Below are 13,859 nucleotides of genomic sequence, written 5' to 3' on the forward strand. Positions count from 1 at the left end.
CCTTCAGTAGTTCTTGAAATTATATTTTGTATAGCATACAAAAAGCATTTTGGCAGCTTTTGTCGCATTTTGAGGGAGCACTGGCTGGATACCAGTTGAGAGGAAAATGCCTGCCCGCCCATACACGTTTCAAGAACGTTTGGATATGTGTTGGCTGGGAGCTAAAGCAGCTTCTCAAGTGACAGTCACGCCATCCACGTAAAAAGAGGTTATTGTGTTTTGTGTGGTGGATACCGGAGAGGAATGAAAATGTTAAATAAATACGGTTGTCTGGGCTTCGGTCCAGTAGTTTCCTTTGGGCTGTGCCTAAAGTTATAGATTAGCATCTCCCCCCTCTTATCTTGCAGTGGGGTACAGAGATGCTCTGATTTTGTTCAGAGGCACCTAACACACAGCCAGATGATGCTCATCGCCTTGAAATATCTTGAACTCTATCCAAATACTTAAGATCAGAAAAGACCTGGAGGACTTGAGGCTCAATCTCTGAGCTGTCTCCAGACCTACATTCCTGGTGTATCTAGTTACGTTTTGTCATGGTGGTGGTCGTCCTGAGAAATGTGGTGGAATGTAGCATCCCATCCATACAGCTTGTGTAACTGTGACAGGTTGGACACTGTTAGTGTTCAGCGCAAGTCTTGCTGCGAAAGACGAGATGTGTTACCATTGCAGTTTTGAACACTGCAAGGCCCCTTTATGATTTATCATCCTTATCAAATGACACACACAATCCTGGTGGGAGTTGGCGTAGCTCTGCATTGCACAGTTCCTTTGGTATAAGAACGTAGACACCAGGGGGAAGAGGGGAGAAACCATAGTGACGTTAACTGTTCTGTGGTGTATGCAGCTACAGCCTTCTTCCCAGCACTGGCTTAATTCATCTGATGAAATCCAGCCAGAGAGTGGTTGCTTTGAGAGCTGCCCTGCTGATTTCCATGGTGAGAGAGCAAAGATTGCTCATCAGGGCTGTTAAGGGTTCGGGTGGCTCCTGCGTTTTGTTATTTAGCTTGTGCTTTTTGATCATAGCTTTTCTCTTGGCTGCACATTTTCTTGTTGCAGAGAGCAGGGGCTGAAATCAGCTTAGTGCAGTCCCAGAATTGCTTTATACGATTTCCTCTTTGAAATCCAATGGGACATGTGCCTGAATAGACTTATTTTTTCTTCTTCCGACTGACCCCTCCCCAGACCATGTTTTCTGTCAGGTCTCAGCTGCCCATGACAGCAAGTGTTGGATGCAATTTGTGGCCGAATACTAGGCAGCAAGAAACAAGGGGTTACGAGTTGTTAAGGAACTTGGAGTAGCTGTAAATCACACTAAGCAAACTCCTTGGAACTAAGTCAGAGCATCTGCATGTAGAAGTGGTGGGAAAATGTTAACTGACTTGTGTTAAAAGAAACTATTATTTCTTTTTTATTATTTGTTTCTTTTTCATTACATCTCATGAGTTCATTCTCTTCCTGACTGAGATTGCCTGAGTCAGCAGGTCTCACTTGCATCACGTCCTGTGAGCTGCTGCAAATTTGAGACTAACATTAAATAAAATGTTTTATGCAATCATAGTAGCTTTCACTAATGGTCCACTTGGGAATTAAAGGGGAGCTGTTAATTTTTTTTTCAACTTCCAATGCACGGTTTAATTTTGTGACAGTTGTCAAGGGTTTTTGCTTTAAAAATTCATTTATATTTTTTGCATTATATCCTTGGATCTTTACTCCAGTGACACAAACAAGGAATTTCATTAGTTGCGAAGTGCTGTGAAATGTACAAAATATGCAAACTGGCTGTAAGTGGGGGAACCAGGAATTAAAACCTTCTGTGTTTTAAAAACCCAACTATTCAGAGAAAACTATTTGTGTAAAATGACTTCCCAGTCATAAATCAGCAGATTCTCATGCTGTCACTTCTTTAAATAAAACACACGCGAAACACTGTTTTCAGCCATTATGCTTTAAATTGAATTACATGGTTTGGGTGGGCTTTTTAAGAGCATAATCACACCGAATCCTAACAATTTGGACAACAAGCAGTACTGTCCCCTCTTGCCCTGTCCTGTGCACGCATTGTGCGTCTGAACAGCCAGGAGGGCCATGGCCAGGACACCTGCTGCTCTCTCGGGGTCTGGTCCTGGAAAAACACGCGTGATGTCTCCAGGCCCTTTACAGTAATCTTTACTCCGGTGCCTGAGAAGCAGAGTAACTGCCAGAGCGATTCTGCAGTGTGGTGCTGAGAGAGGGTTTCCCTCCTTTTAACCCCGTATTTCTGATCTTCAGAAATGGTCTGTTTGGTAAAATTGCCCAACAACAAATTAACTGGGTAGGTTGTGGGTCTGACTTCCTGTATATTCTATCCATATTTTCAATCCTTTTGTGTCCAATTCAGTTGTATTAGCTCTAGAGGCATGAAACAATTTGATATTGTTCTAGAAAGATAAATATTTTCTCTTCAGTTGGCTTCTGCTGTGGCGGTTTGGCTGGCTTTTTAGATAGGCGCTGGCTAAACAAAGTTCCTACAGCAATAATTATTGCTGAATGTCAGCCTGGGTGAAATGCAGGCGATCTGTGGGTATCTGAGAGAGCTGTTCCACTGCGGGTGTGAGGTTTCTTTCTTCTCTAATTTGTTCAATAGAAATTTCCATAGAAGTATAGCTGCAAAAGCGATCAAAAATATTTGAAATTTTGTTCTAATGAGCTTGGCTGACAGATAGCACATAGAATCATAGAATCACTAGGTTGGAAAGGACCCACTGGATCATCGAGTCCAACCATTCCCGTCAATCACCAAACCATGTCCCTCAGCACCTCATCCACCCGTCTTTTAAACCCCTCCAGGGAAGGTGACACAACCCCCTCCCTGGGCAGCCTCTGCCAGTGCCCAATGACCCTTTCTGTGAAAAATTTTTCCTAATGTTCAGCCTGAACCTCCCCGGTGGAGCTTGAGGCCATTCCCTCTCGTCCTGTCCCCTGTCCCTTGGGAGAAGAGCCCAGCACCCTCCTCTCCACAACCTCCTCTCAGGTAGTTGTAGAGAGCAATGAGGTCTCCCCTCAGCCTCCTCTTCTCCAGGCTAAACACCCCCAGCTCTCTCAGCCGCTCCTCATAAGGCCTGTTCTCCAGCCCCCTCACCAGCTTCGTCACTCTTCTCTGGACTCGCTCCAGAGCTTCAACATCCTTCTTGTGGTTCAGTTGACATCCATTTCATCACGATATCAGGCTTTAATAACATTTTTGGTTTAAGGTTTGGTATAAAGTAGGTACAAAATGAAGAGTGGCTTAGAATATATCCTTAATTTTCACAGCTCTCAGCAGGTTTTGTAGCAAAAGCTTCTCTGTGTAGTGGCTGTGCAAGACACTTCCCTCTTTCTCTGTTTTTAGGGTAGATGGGTTTGACCATTTCCCAGCACACACATGCAGAGATTCTGGTGCTTGTGTCCTGTCTAAAATTACGTGACTGGGTGGGGCTGAACAGGAGCTGCTGCCCAGAAATTCTGTGGAAGCGGTGACTTTCCCGTGGTGCCTCCCCTTTCCCTGAAGGAGATGAGCAGACCGGCAACCAGGCCGCAGTGAAGAAAAGTGTCGGAAGGTTGCAGAAGGTTTGTGAGAAAGTCAGACCTCTGATCCTTGATTCTTTGAGGAGAGGAACCACATTGCGCAGAGAGACTGCAGCTAAAATTCAAAGGGGATTGTTTTAATTGCTCTGACTGATTAACTTACGGTGCTGCGGGGAAGAGGATGCTCCAGTGCAGGTAATTTGTATTTTCTTCCTAAGCCTATAAAACCAAGCGGCCTCTGATTGTTTTTTTTGTTTTCTGTAGAGTAGTTAATCCTAGTGTGATCTTTAAGATGCAAGAGATCAAGATGAAAAAGCAATTGAGAGGATCAATAGCGATGGCCTTGTTTTGCTTTTTCTAAAATTTATAAACAAGCTTTTAAAAACTGCGTTTATGTCCAAAGACTGAGTTACACTTACTGCTTGTGGCTGGCGTTGAAGTCTTCCTGTTCAGATGATAGTTACAGGGGTGAAGCTGCTGTTAGGAACCATTGTGACAGTAAAGGCTTTGGGATATTATGTGTAGGCTGCCCTTTCACCTAGCACTGTCAGTGCTTAGAATTGCCTTTGGAAAATACATTTATTGATTAAAAATCCCTTCTAAGACTTGGAGTGCTAGAGCCTGAGCTCCAGCGGTGGGGAAGGCGCGGGCTCCAGAGGGTTTACTCTGCTGTCGCACGCATTCAGTAGGAGTATAAAGATTGCTTAGACTGAGTAATTCAGTAAAGCTTCTGTCTGAAGTCAGCTTTGCAGACAGGGTGATGTCCCTTTGGTAATGTATCATCAGCCCCCTAGAAGTCATGGAGCCCCACCGTAATCACCATGAGATTTGTAGTTCACCCTAAAGAGAGGCTGTGGGCAGCAAGGGCTACTCTGTGGCAGCCCAGCAGTGTCCCAGTGCCCCTGCTGCCGGGCTCTGGAAAGCAGTCTCGGGTTGGATGAGCCACTCTTCAGAAGTTGTAGAGCAAGAGCCCAGATCCACAACTCGTGTTTTGTTTCTTCTTCTCAGAATGGCCTTGGCCCATAATTTTTGCTTTGCTTTCTGTTGATGGTGATTGTGAAATGATGCTGTTCCGCTCCACAAAGCACAAGCTGGCACCACTACCCTCTGTCTCGAGCACTGAATTTAATCTTTGATCTCTGTTATAAAATAACCAAGAACTCTGGTTTGCCTCTTGCTCAGAAGTGGATTCCTTGAATGTCTTTTACATGCTCACTTTGTTTTTTCTCAATCAGATCAATGCTTCTATAGGGATAAGGCAGTTGCTGATGGTGTCAGTTAAGGTCACTCGTGACATCAGGAAGGCTCTGTGGGTTGGTGTGTGTTTATCCCCCTCCTCCCCGACAATGTTTTACCAAGGTGCAGGAGCGCAGAGTCCGGTGTTCTTTTGGGGTGTAGAAAGTATAACATTAAACTCAGGGCTGTGTTGTGTTTAAGCACGACAGGAGTGTCGCCTTCACTGAGTTGTATGTTCTACGTGTTTTAAACTTGCAGAATCACATTTCTGTCATAAAACTACATACCAGGAGAGCCCAGTAGAAAACACTTAAGGTGGCAGAGCAAGCAGTTAAGGTTGGCTGGGAGGCAGAATTAAGGTCTGTCCTGTGCACGCTGTGTGGTCCCATAATTACAGTTCTGGTGGTGATGCTGGTGCAGATGGTTGTCCAGGCAGTGGGAGGTCTGATGTTTTGTCACCTGAATGCTCTGAATTGCTTTTACACAACTACACAGGTAAGGGACTCAGTCTTTCATTCTGTAATGACAAAGCTAATGCTCATGGTGCATCAGCAGTGTTTAACCCAGCACCCCAACCACTTCATCCATCTCCCACCTCCTTGGCTGAATCGCTTGGCAGCACGAGAGGGCCGCTGTGGCTCCCAGCCCTGGCAGGCCAATCACCAGCTACGCACAGGGAGTGCACAGAGCCACTTGCCAAACCACTCCTTGTTGCCCCTGTGATAGCCCAAAGGCTGTGACCGCGTTCCCTGGGCTGCTTTGTGCCCCCGAAAGTATTTCTTGCACCATGGATTGTGTAATTCCCACCCAGGATGTGCCACTGCCTGTCAGGCTGGTGTCCCAATGAGCTTGGCTCTCTAGAATTTGTCTGTGCCCCTATTTTTGTGCTGTCATCATACTCCTGAATTGCTTAAGAAGAAGGCTGGCTTCTCAAGAGTTCTCAGAAAGATTCCCAAGCATGACAGCTCTCTTGCTGAAGACATTTGAAGTGTGGTCATGTGGAGTTATTGAGGACATCAATTTTCTGGAAAGTTCTTCCTGTGTAGAACCAGTAGTCTCTGTAAACTTGTTGTAGATGGAGCAGCGCCACATGCCCTGGCAGTGAGGCTCTGTGTGTGCGCGGGGTTCGTGATCGCACAGTGACATTGAAGCACCCACAGCAACCATATCCCTGGGGGAAGTCGATGGGCCCAGCTGCCTCTTAAAACTTCCCATTTGCATTTAGATATGGTGCATTTTAGTGCTTTCTTTCTTGCTCTTGTCCAGGGATGTTACTAATTCCAGTATCCCTGGAGGTAAGTGGAGCGCCTCCCCCCAACAAAACAGAGGGACATACTAGTCCATTTCTCAGAACTCCACTTTTATCTTGTAACAGGATTAGTGACTTAGTCTGTCTGAAGTTAATCCTTTAAATGTGTTAACTCCAAACAAATGAGTTCCCTATGCTGTTCTGGCCTAGAGCATAATTAGCCTTTCTATGAACTTAGAACACTTGTAATTGAAGTAGTCGTGAAACAGAAAAACCTTTTGTGGCATTTGCTGGGTTGCATATTGGTTCATTAATAGTAGAATTCAGAAATTCCTGCTGATCCTGGCTGTAGAGTGAGGATCTTTTTATGTGTAAGATAACTCACCATTACCATTCTACATCCTTTTACTGACAGGGTACCTGCATGTCAGGATGGCAGCTTCAAACCTGGAGAACCAGCTACAGAGCGCCCAGAAGAACCTCTTGTTTCTCCAGAAAGAACATGCCAACACACTGAAAGGCCTGCACGCAGAGATCCGGCGCCTGCAGCAGCACTGCACAGGTAGCTGGGAGAGGGTGCTGGTGCTGATCTGGTTCTTAGAATCATAGAATCATAGAATCACCAGGTTGGAAGAGACTCACTGGATCATCGAGTCCAACCATTCCTATCAAACACTAACCCATGCCCCTAAGCACCTCGTCCACCCGGGCCTTAAACCCCCTCCCTGGGCAGCCTCTGCCAGGGACCAATGACCCTTTCTGTGAAGAATTTTTTCCTAATGTCCAGCCTAAACCTCTCCTGGCACAGCTTGAGGCCATTCCCTCTTGTCCTGTCCCCTGTCACTTGGGAGAAGAGCCCAGCTCCCTCCTCTCCACAACCTCCTTTCAGGGAGTTGTAGAGAGCAATGAGGTCTCCCCTCAGCCTCCTCTTCTCCAGGCTAAACACCCCCACTTCCCTTCAGCCATTCCTCATAAGGCCTGTTCTCCAGCCCCCTCACCAGCTTTGTTGCTCTTCTCTGGACTCGCTCCAGAGCCTCAACATCCTTCTTGTGGTGAGGGGCCCAGAACTGAACACAGGATTCGAGGAGCGGTCTCCCCAGTGCCGAGTCCAGAGGGAGAAGAACCTCCCTGGACCTGCAGGTCACACCGTTTCTGATACAAGCCAAGATGCCATTGGCCTTCTTGGCCAATTCTTCATGCTTAACCACAAGAATCCTGCTTATCCATGCTTCCTACTTTAGCTGTGAAACCTCGGCAACAAAGCCCACCAGCGGGGTAGATGTAGGGTGGTCAGCATGTATCTCTGGGCACAACTGTGCAATCGTTAAGCAAAGATTTTTCTTCCTTTAGAAACAAAGCAGGGTGTCACCTGATAGTTCTGGTTGTTTTCCAGACTAGATAACTTGCCACGGAGCTCCTAGTACTGCTCCAGCTGGGGGGAAGCATTAGTTATGATTATATTGAGGTGCTCCGTTGTAAACACATTCAGCAGGTGCTGTGTGGGGTAGATGATGATGTTCTAACAAAGACAAACAACTTCTTTCCTCAGATTTAACCTATGAGCTGACTGTAAAGAGTTCAGACTTGTCAGGTAAGAATACATAGCATTTATATTTTACCATTCATGTTAAACTTCCTCATCTTTTTAAATGTTTGTATTTTCTCCATTACAAGTAGGTGAGAATCCTTTGCACTTGGGATGTTGACTTTATAAATTCTAAAGGTATAAGAGTAGTTTTCTACTTTCCAGACTTACTGTTATTTATAAAGTGAATGTCACAAGTTCTTTACCAAGGTCACAAAGGAAATCTTTGACAGAGCCAGGAAGAGAGTGCAGAACTGCCGATTCCTCTCTCTCACGAGGCAGTCAGTTCTCTGCATGCTGTATGGGAGCAGGGAACGTGAATTTTAGGGCAGAAGAGGGAGGCGATTATTGATACTTACCTGGTATGGTAATTACACCACAAAGCTTATTTATTTTATATATATATTTATATTTATATGTATGCTAGATTCTAGTTCTTTCAGATGTATTATGTTATCAACAGGTGAAGCACAGGAATAAAATACTCCCTGGGAGTAACCAGGATCCTTGTTCTCCAGAACATGTGAAGTCTCTCTCCCTAGTATCAATACTATTAAGCCATGATGAATGCCGTGAGCTCATCATCATTTCCTTACAAGTTGCCTCTGTGCTTCTGAAGATGTAATTTAAAGAGCAGTAGCGGAAGTTACTCTCGATTTCTGTTATGGCTGTGAACTGGTAAAAGGAACCCTATTGTACTGTTTTATTTCATGGCTGTTGGTAATTTGAAACACTTCTGCTTTTCCTGTTCTTCTAGGAAATGGCATTTCAAGAAGTGATGAACTCAAAAGAAAGTGTGAAGATCTCGAAGCTCAGCTGAAAGTCAAAGAGGCTGAAAATAATGAATTATTGAAAGAACTTGAACAAAAGAATGCAATGATAATCGTGTTGGAAAACACCATTAAAGAAAGAGAAAAGAAGTATTTGGAAGAGTTAAAAATGAAAAGTCATAAGCTCAATATGTTGTCAAGTGAACTAGAGCAGAGAGCAAGCACTATTGCTTATTTAACTTCTCAACTGCATGCTACAAAGAAAAAGCTGATGAGTTCCAGTGGGACTTCAGAGGGGACTCCTTCTGGCAGTCCCGTCTTGTCCAGCTATAAGCCGTCCCCTCCCAAAGATAAACTGCCGGAGACACCACGGCGCAGAATGAAGAAAAGTCTGTCAACACCACTCAACCCCGAGTTTGAAGAGGCCTACAGAATAGGAGTGGAAAGCCGGAAGCTGCTGTTAAGAGAGCATGTGGATGCCATGCCTGATCCCACACCCTTCCTGCTGGCCAGGGAAACAGCAGAGGTGCATCTTATTAAGGAGAGGCCGTTAGTTATCCCACCTATTGCTTCAGACCGTGCCTCCAGTGAATCCCACAGCCCAGCCCGAGAGAAGCCGCACAAGGCACACATTGGGGTGGCGCATCGCATCCACCATGCGGCGCCCTCCCAGCCTCAGCCAGAGGTTGAAACACTGGCAGTGGATCAGGTCCATGGAAGCAAAGTGGTCAGAAAGCACTCAGGGACAGACAGAACTGTTTGAGTAAAACCACTGAAATGCTCTACTCTGTTGCTGTTTATGCACTGTGATCCTGTAGGATGAATAGCACCTGCAGTAAAGTTTCTTTTGATGCCCCATGCATGCCAAACTTCTTCTAGATACACCATTAATAGATAATGCTCCTCTAAGGAAACCCTATACAACTGTGTTCATATGGCAAGGTATATAACTACTCAATGCTGTGGCCAAATCAGGGGTACCTGACTGCTTGCTTCTGAGCACTGCTCCATTTATTCTAACTCCACCTGTGGACAAAGGCACAGGCTGCATTATTAATCAATATTGGTGAAACCACACTTAACTTAAACCTGCAGCTATGTGCATTGGCTGTTAATGTTTGAACTAGCAGTGGTTCTTTTGTCTTCACTGTACCTGTCTCACTCCATACACAAGCGCTAACCTCCACAGCAAAGCCTTTCTCACAGCAGCATGGAAAAGAATGCAGATGTACGTACACTTTAAAGTGAGCTAAGGATATCTTTTTCTTCACATGTATATGCTCTCAATTGCAAAGTGCGCTCATAGTTCCCTCTTTCTCAAAATCTCGAGAGTCCCAGCAAGCATTACCTGATTAATCCCAAATACTTTGGTTTGTGGCTTTGTTTAATTTATAAAAAAAAAGGAGGGGGGGAAATAAAGCACTCTTTAAAAGGGTTAATGACATCCTTACAGAAAGAGGATGAACATGGGGTGGTTGTTTTTTTCAGACTGAATGGCTCCATTACATGTTACACCAGTCAGTACCCTGCACTTGTAGCACTTTCCATACTGGCTCAGAGGTCCTTTTCCAGAGAGAAAACAGAACTGGCAATCCAATATGGAAATGGTTCTTTATGCTTTAACCTGCACTTTTTTTTGTAAAGGTATTTTTGTTTCCAGAAAACCTTAGCCTTGTTCTGGGCAATCATGGGACAGTGCTGGCTTCTGTCAGCTTAGAAACCTGAACTGTCCCTATAAAATGTGTATTTAATTCTAAATTTAACCATTGTAACCAATTCACACAGGAGGAGAACCCAGCATCCTTGATTTTTATCCTTGTGGATTGGGATGGACTTGTCTTGCACTTGCCCTGGTTCCCCTATTCCTTTCTCTAAGCAACAGGTAGACCCTACATCTCTTAGACTACTCGATTATTTCTTTTTTATTGTGTTTTCCTAGGAACAACAGGCATAATGAGAGCTGTGAGAGTATGCAATTTTGGGAAAAGGAGCACAAATTTGGCCATTTTTCTTGAATTGTGATCAGCACCTCCAGCTCACCTCTGCTTCACTCTTGTCTGCAGCCTCTGAGTAGGAACAGCAAGAAACAATGGCTCCCAAATGCTGCTAAGCTTATGATGTGCCTTCAAAAACTCAGAATGCGTAATCTGTGTGAAAGCTGATGAAGGATCCCTGCCTGCCCTCTGTCCTTCCCCTTGCCAGCTGTAGTCTGCCCCTCTTAAGCTTTTTCTGCAGCTCTGTGTTGATGTGTCTTCCTCCGGAGCCCTGGATCGCTGTCAGCTTCCCCCGCAAAGGCACTGGCTGGATGAGAAAAGCTGTTCTTCCCACCTTTGATACTGCGGAACACCCCGTGCGGCCTGGCGGTGCCCAGCAGGCCATTCCCGGCTGGAGAGGGTGTGGCTGCCCGTGGACCCCACGGCCTCCGTGCCCTGCCCCACACGCCCTCACCACTCAGGCACTTGCTGTTCTGAAGCCCCAGAAAGCCTTCTCGATGTGACGCCTCCCGGGTGGCATGGTAGGAGTTGTTTCATGATTGGTGGGGAAGGACAGGGAAAAGCTGTGTTCCTGGAAAATGGTTGGTTAAAGAAAGTTTGTTCTGCTGTGGTTTCCTATTTGTAAGTGTATTGCGTTAACCAGCAGTGGTTGGGGTTTTGGGTTGTTGTTGCCATATTTTTGTGGCAATCTACTGTATGTCTGACCTACCCTGCCACTTGTTCAAGGGTGACAGAAGGCACCGCTTCTAAGCGCAGCAGAAGTGATGCTTTGGGCAATTAAAAACATTTCTTAACAACCGTACAGGCAAACCTTGGTCTTTGTGTGTGCGAGACTAACACATTCCCTCTTCTGTATGCACAGATCGGTCTGGAACCTTTCTGAAAGCAAATGCACGTTAGGAGAAACACTTTTTCTCTTCAAATGTGTTTATTGACAACACAAGCTTGGTTGCATTGTACTATTTAAAGTTAGGTGGGCTTAAGTGAACACTGTCCCACCCCCCCAGTGTGAATCTGTGCCTAGTTTGACCCCCTCACCAGAATCCAGTGCGCTTCCAGGCTGTCAGTCAGCATTCAGGGTGAGGCAGACACCTTCAAGGACCCAATGGGAAATGTGCTTCGTAGTGTGAAGATCAGCTTCAAAGACGAGGCCCACGCCCATCGCGTTCCTTCTCAAGGAAGTTGTGTACACGGGTGTCCGGAGGGTGTTCTGAAAGAGCGTGGAGGAAAGGACACTGAGTAGTGCTTAAAAAGCTACGAGACACTGAGGACAAGAAGGGCCTCTGGGAGAGATGACTGTCTGCAGAAATTCGCTTCTTTTGTTATAAGTCTTAAATATCTGATACCCAAAAAATGTAAACAACCTTTATGTCATTTACTGATAATGGGCAATAACTAAAGAGTCGTGGGAGCACAGGCGTGTCCCAAGGTGCCCGTCCCATACTGCCCCAATGGAAAAGAGGCAACAAAAGTATTAACCCCCTTGACTGAAACGTTACTGATGGCCTTTGTAAGGAGATGTGTTAAACTGCACCCCTCATACGCCAGAGGGGATGATAAATGCTGCTTGTGTCAAGAGGGAAGAGACCACCCGCTCCTGAGGTGGGAAAGCAGAAAGGAGTTCAAAAGCTAAGGGACGTAGTGTCCCCAAAGGAGCGGTACCTGGAGCCTGAGCCTGTGCGCTTCTGTGGGGATTATCTTCAGAATGGGCAGCTCCACCACCAGCACGCCAGGCTTGCTTCTGGTGAGGCAGCTGCGCTCTGTGTCCCAGTCTGCTCCTTCCAGAAACAGACCCGACACAAAGCAGCCTGTACGGGCAGAAAACGCGGCATCTCGGTTAGGGCAGCGGCGCACTCGCTGAGGTGTGGACACACCACCCGTATGAGGCAGCTGCCCCTGGCACTTGGTCAGGACAAAACTCACGTCATCATTTCACATTGCAGCCACACAGCAGTGTGTTTATCTGCAGTGGTTTGGTCTATAATCCAGCTGTGACCTACTGTGTTTAAACATTTTTTTCATATTAAAATTGTCTCAAGTGCATCACAGGATAGAACCGTTATTACAAATAAACACTGGTTCGCTTGCAGCTGCTTGCCTCAGTAACAGCCATATTGTATGAGCTTTTTAACTTCTCTGAGGCTGCTCGTCAGATTGTTCTGACCACAGGGGAAGGGCCAGGGTACAGCTGTTCTGGCACAAATACCAAGCAGTTTGATGAAATGTCAGTAAATAAACAACAGTCCAGGTAGCCCTTGAGGTGACTTTTATTTTCAACAGAAAGTTAGATTTGGCAAAAACAATTGTTTTTTTTATCTGCTGTGTCCCCTGTCAGGTTTGGTTCTCAAAAGCTCTGCTTAGCTCTCCCTTCGCCCAGAGTTTGTTAGAGCATTGCCAGTCACAGAAATTCATAAAGGTAGATTTGCACAGTAAATCACACATAGGTATATTTACTGCTTTGTTTAAATATATATTTCTATGATTTATTTGTGTTGTAAATAGATCTGTGTAAAACTGCTAGGACTGGTAATGTTCTAGCGATTAAGAGGAAAGCAAACGTATACATAAAGCATACAGTTATATAAAGATGTAAGAGAGAGAGAGTAGGGAGAAGTGTAAGTTCCAATATGTGTGTGGGGTGAAGAGCTGGAGGAAGAAGATCATACTGAGCAGGAAAGTAGAAACCAGAACCCAGCTGCTTCCCAGCTTGAACTTACGGGGACTGTGAAATGTGAAGGCAAGGCTACAGTCTGCGGAGCGTGCTCGAAGTCGCAGCAGGTTCGCTCTCTCACCAATTAACTATTTTATTATTTTTGCCAAATAATCAATAAAACACACACCTGTAGTAGACCCTTTGGTGACATCTTCTGCAGTCCTGTACGTGGTTACCTCGGTGTAGAGGGTGGAGTGATCCAGGGGCCACTTCTTTTTCCTGCAGGTGGCTTGAACAAGAGCCATCAGGTAAGATTCCGGGATGTGCAGGCCCGAGAGCCACATCACCTTGGGCTCGCCGCTGTTAACCTGCAAGTCCAAAAGACAACCTGCAGCACCTGATTCTCCTGCCGCACCTGTGGCCTTGCATCCACAGTCCTGCAATGACTCATTATCCTTCCTGGTGGTGACTGGCACCAGTCCAAGTAACCTACTGAAAGCAGCCTGCACTCACTGGCTTCTGCACCAATTCACGTGGCATATCATGCAGGTTAACCAAGCAAAAAGCTTTCTGGAGGCACTCACTTACCCAGCTGGCGTACTGGTCGTACCGAGCTCTGAAGAAAATAATCCAATTTCCAAGTGTTTTGAGCGTGTCAGGGGCGAGCCGCTGCCAGATTGCAGGAATCTGTCCATTAAAGAGAGCCCGAGCCACATCATCCAGTTCACTGCTCATTCCAACTTCCCCAGCCAAGGCCTGGAAAGACACAGAGAGCCTGAGTGCCAGCCTGGGCAGGTGAAGCCTGGCCGACTTCCTCTCGTTGCTGTGA

At 45.9% G+C, this 13,859-nt stretch overlaps 2 protein-coding genes across 2 annotated transcripts in view; one reads left to right on the forward strand and one right to left on the reverse strand.

Annotated features, from left to right (window-relative positions):
• The first annotated feature begins 3,615 nt into the window (after window positions 1–3,615).
• Window positions 3,616–11,066, forward strand: CCDC92 (coiled-coil domain containing 92). The gene is made up of 4 exons (XM_069871305.1): window positions 3,616–3,738; window positions 6,444–6,590; window positions 7,578–7,619; window positions 8,371–11,066. Exons 2-4 carry the CDS (start codon window positions 6,461–6,463, stop codon window positions 9,144–9,146), a joined length of 948 nt encoding a protein of 315 aa, XP_069727406.1. The 5' UTR covers window positions 3,616–3,738; window positions 6,444–6,460; the 3' UTR covers window positions 9,147–11,066.
• A 3-nt stretch (window positions 11,067–11,069) lies between these two features.
• Window positions 11,070–13,859, reverse strand: part of DNAH10 (dynein axonemal heavy chain 10) — a 58,789-nt gene continuing 55,999 nt past the window's right edge. The window contains exons 76-79 of the mRNA XM_069871255.1: window positions 13,619–13,786; window positions 13,218–13,398; window positions 12,040–12,185; window positions 11,070–11,587 (exon numbers count right to left, since the gene is read on the reverse strand). Of these exons, the coding sequence (XP_069727356.1) occupies window positions 11,441–11,587; window positions 12,040–12,185; window positions 13,218–13,398; window positions 13,619–13,786 (642 nt within the window). The 3' untranslated portion in view covers window positions 11,070–11,440. The remainder of the gene's footprint in view (window positions 11,588–12,039; window positions 12,186–13,217; window positions 13,399–13,618; window positions 13,787–13,859) is intronic.

The sequence above is a fragment of the Phaenicophaeus curvirostris genome, chromosome 17, assembly GCF_032191515.1.
Source record: "Phaenicophaeus curvirostris isolate KB17595 chromosome 17, BPBGC_Pcur_1.0, whole genome shotgun sequence".
Classification (NCBI taxonomy): domain Eukaryota; kingdom Metazoa; phylum Chordata; class Aves; order Cuculiformes; family Cuculidae; genus Phaenicophaeus; species Phaenicophaeus curvirostris.

Coding starts and splice junctions, on each gene's coding strand:
- CCDC92 (XM_069871305.1), top strand. CDS start 6,461: ATGGCAGCTTCAAACCTGGAGAACCAGCTACAGAGCGCCCAGAAGAAC. Junction 6,591..7,577: donor CCTGCAGCAGCACTGCACAG/GTAGCTGGGAGA, acceptor TTCTTTCCTCAG/ATTTAACCTATGAGCTGACT. Junction 7,620..8,370: donor AAAGAGTTCAGACTTGTCAG/GTAAGAATACAT, acceptor CTGTTCTTCTAG/GAAATGGCATTTCAAGAAGT.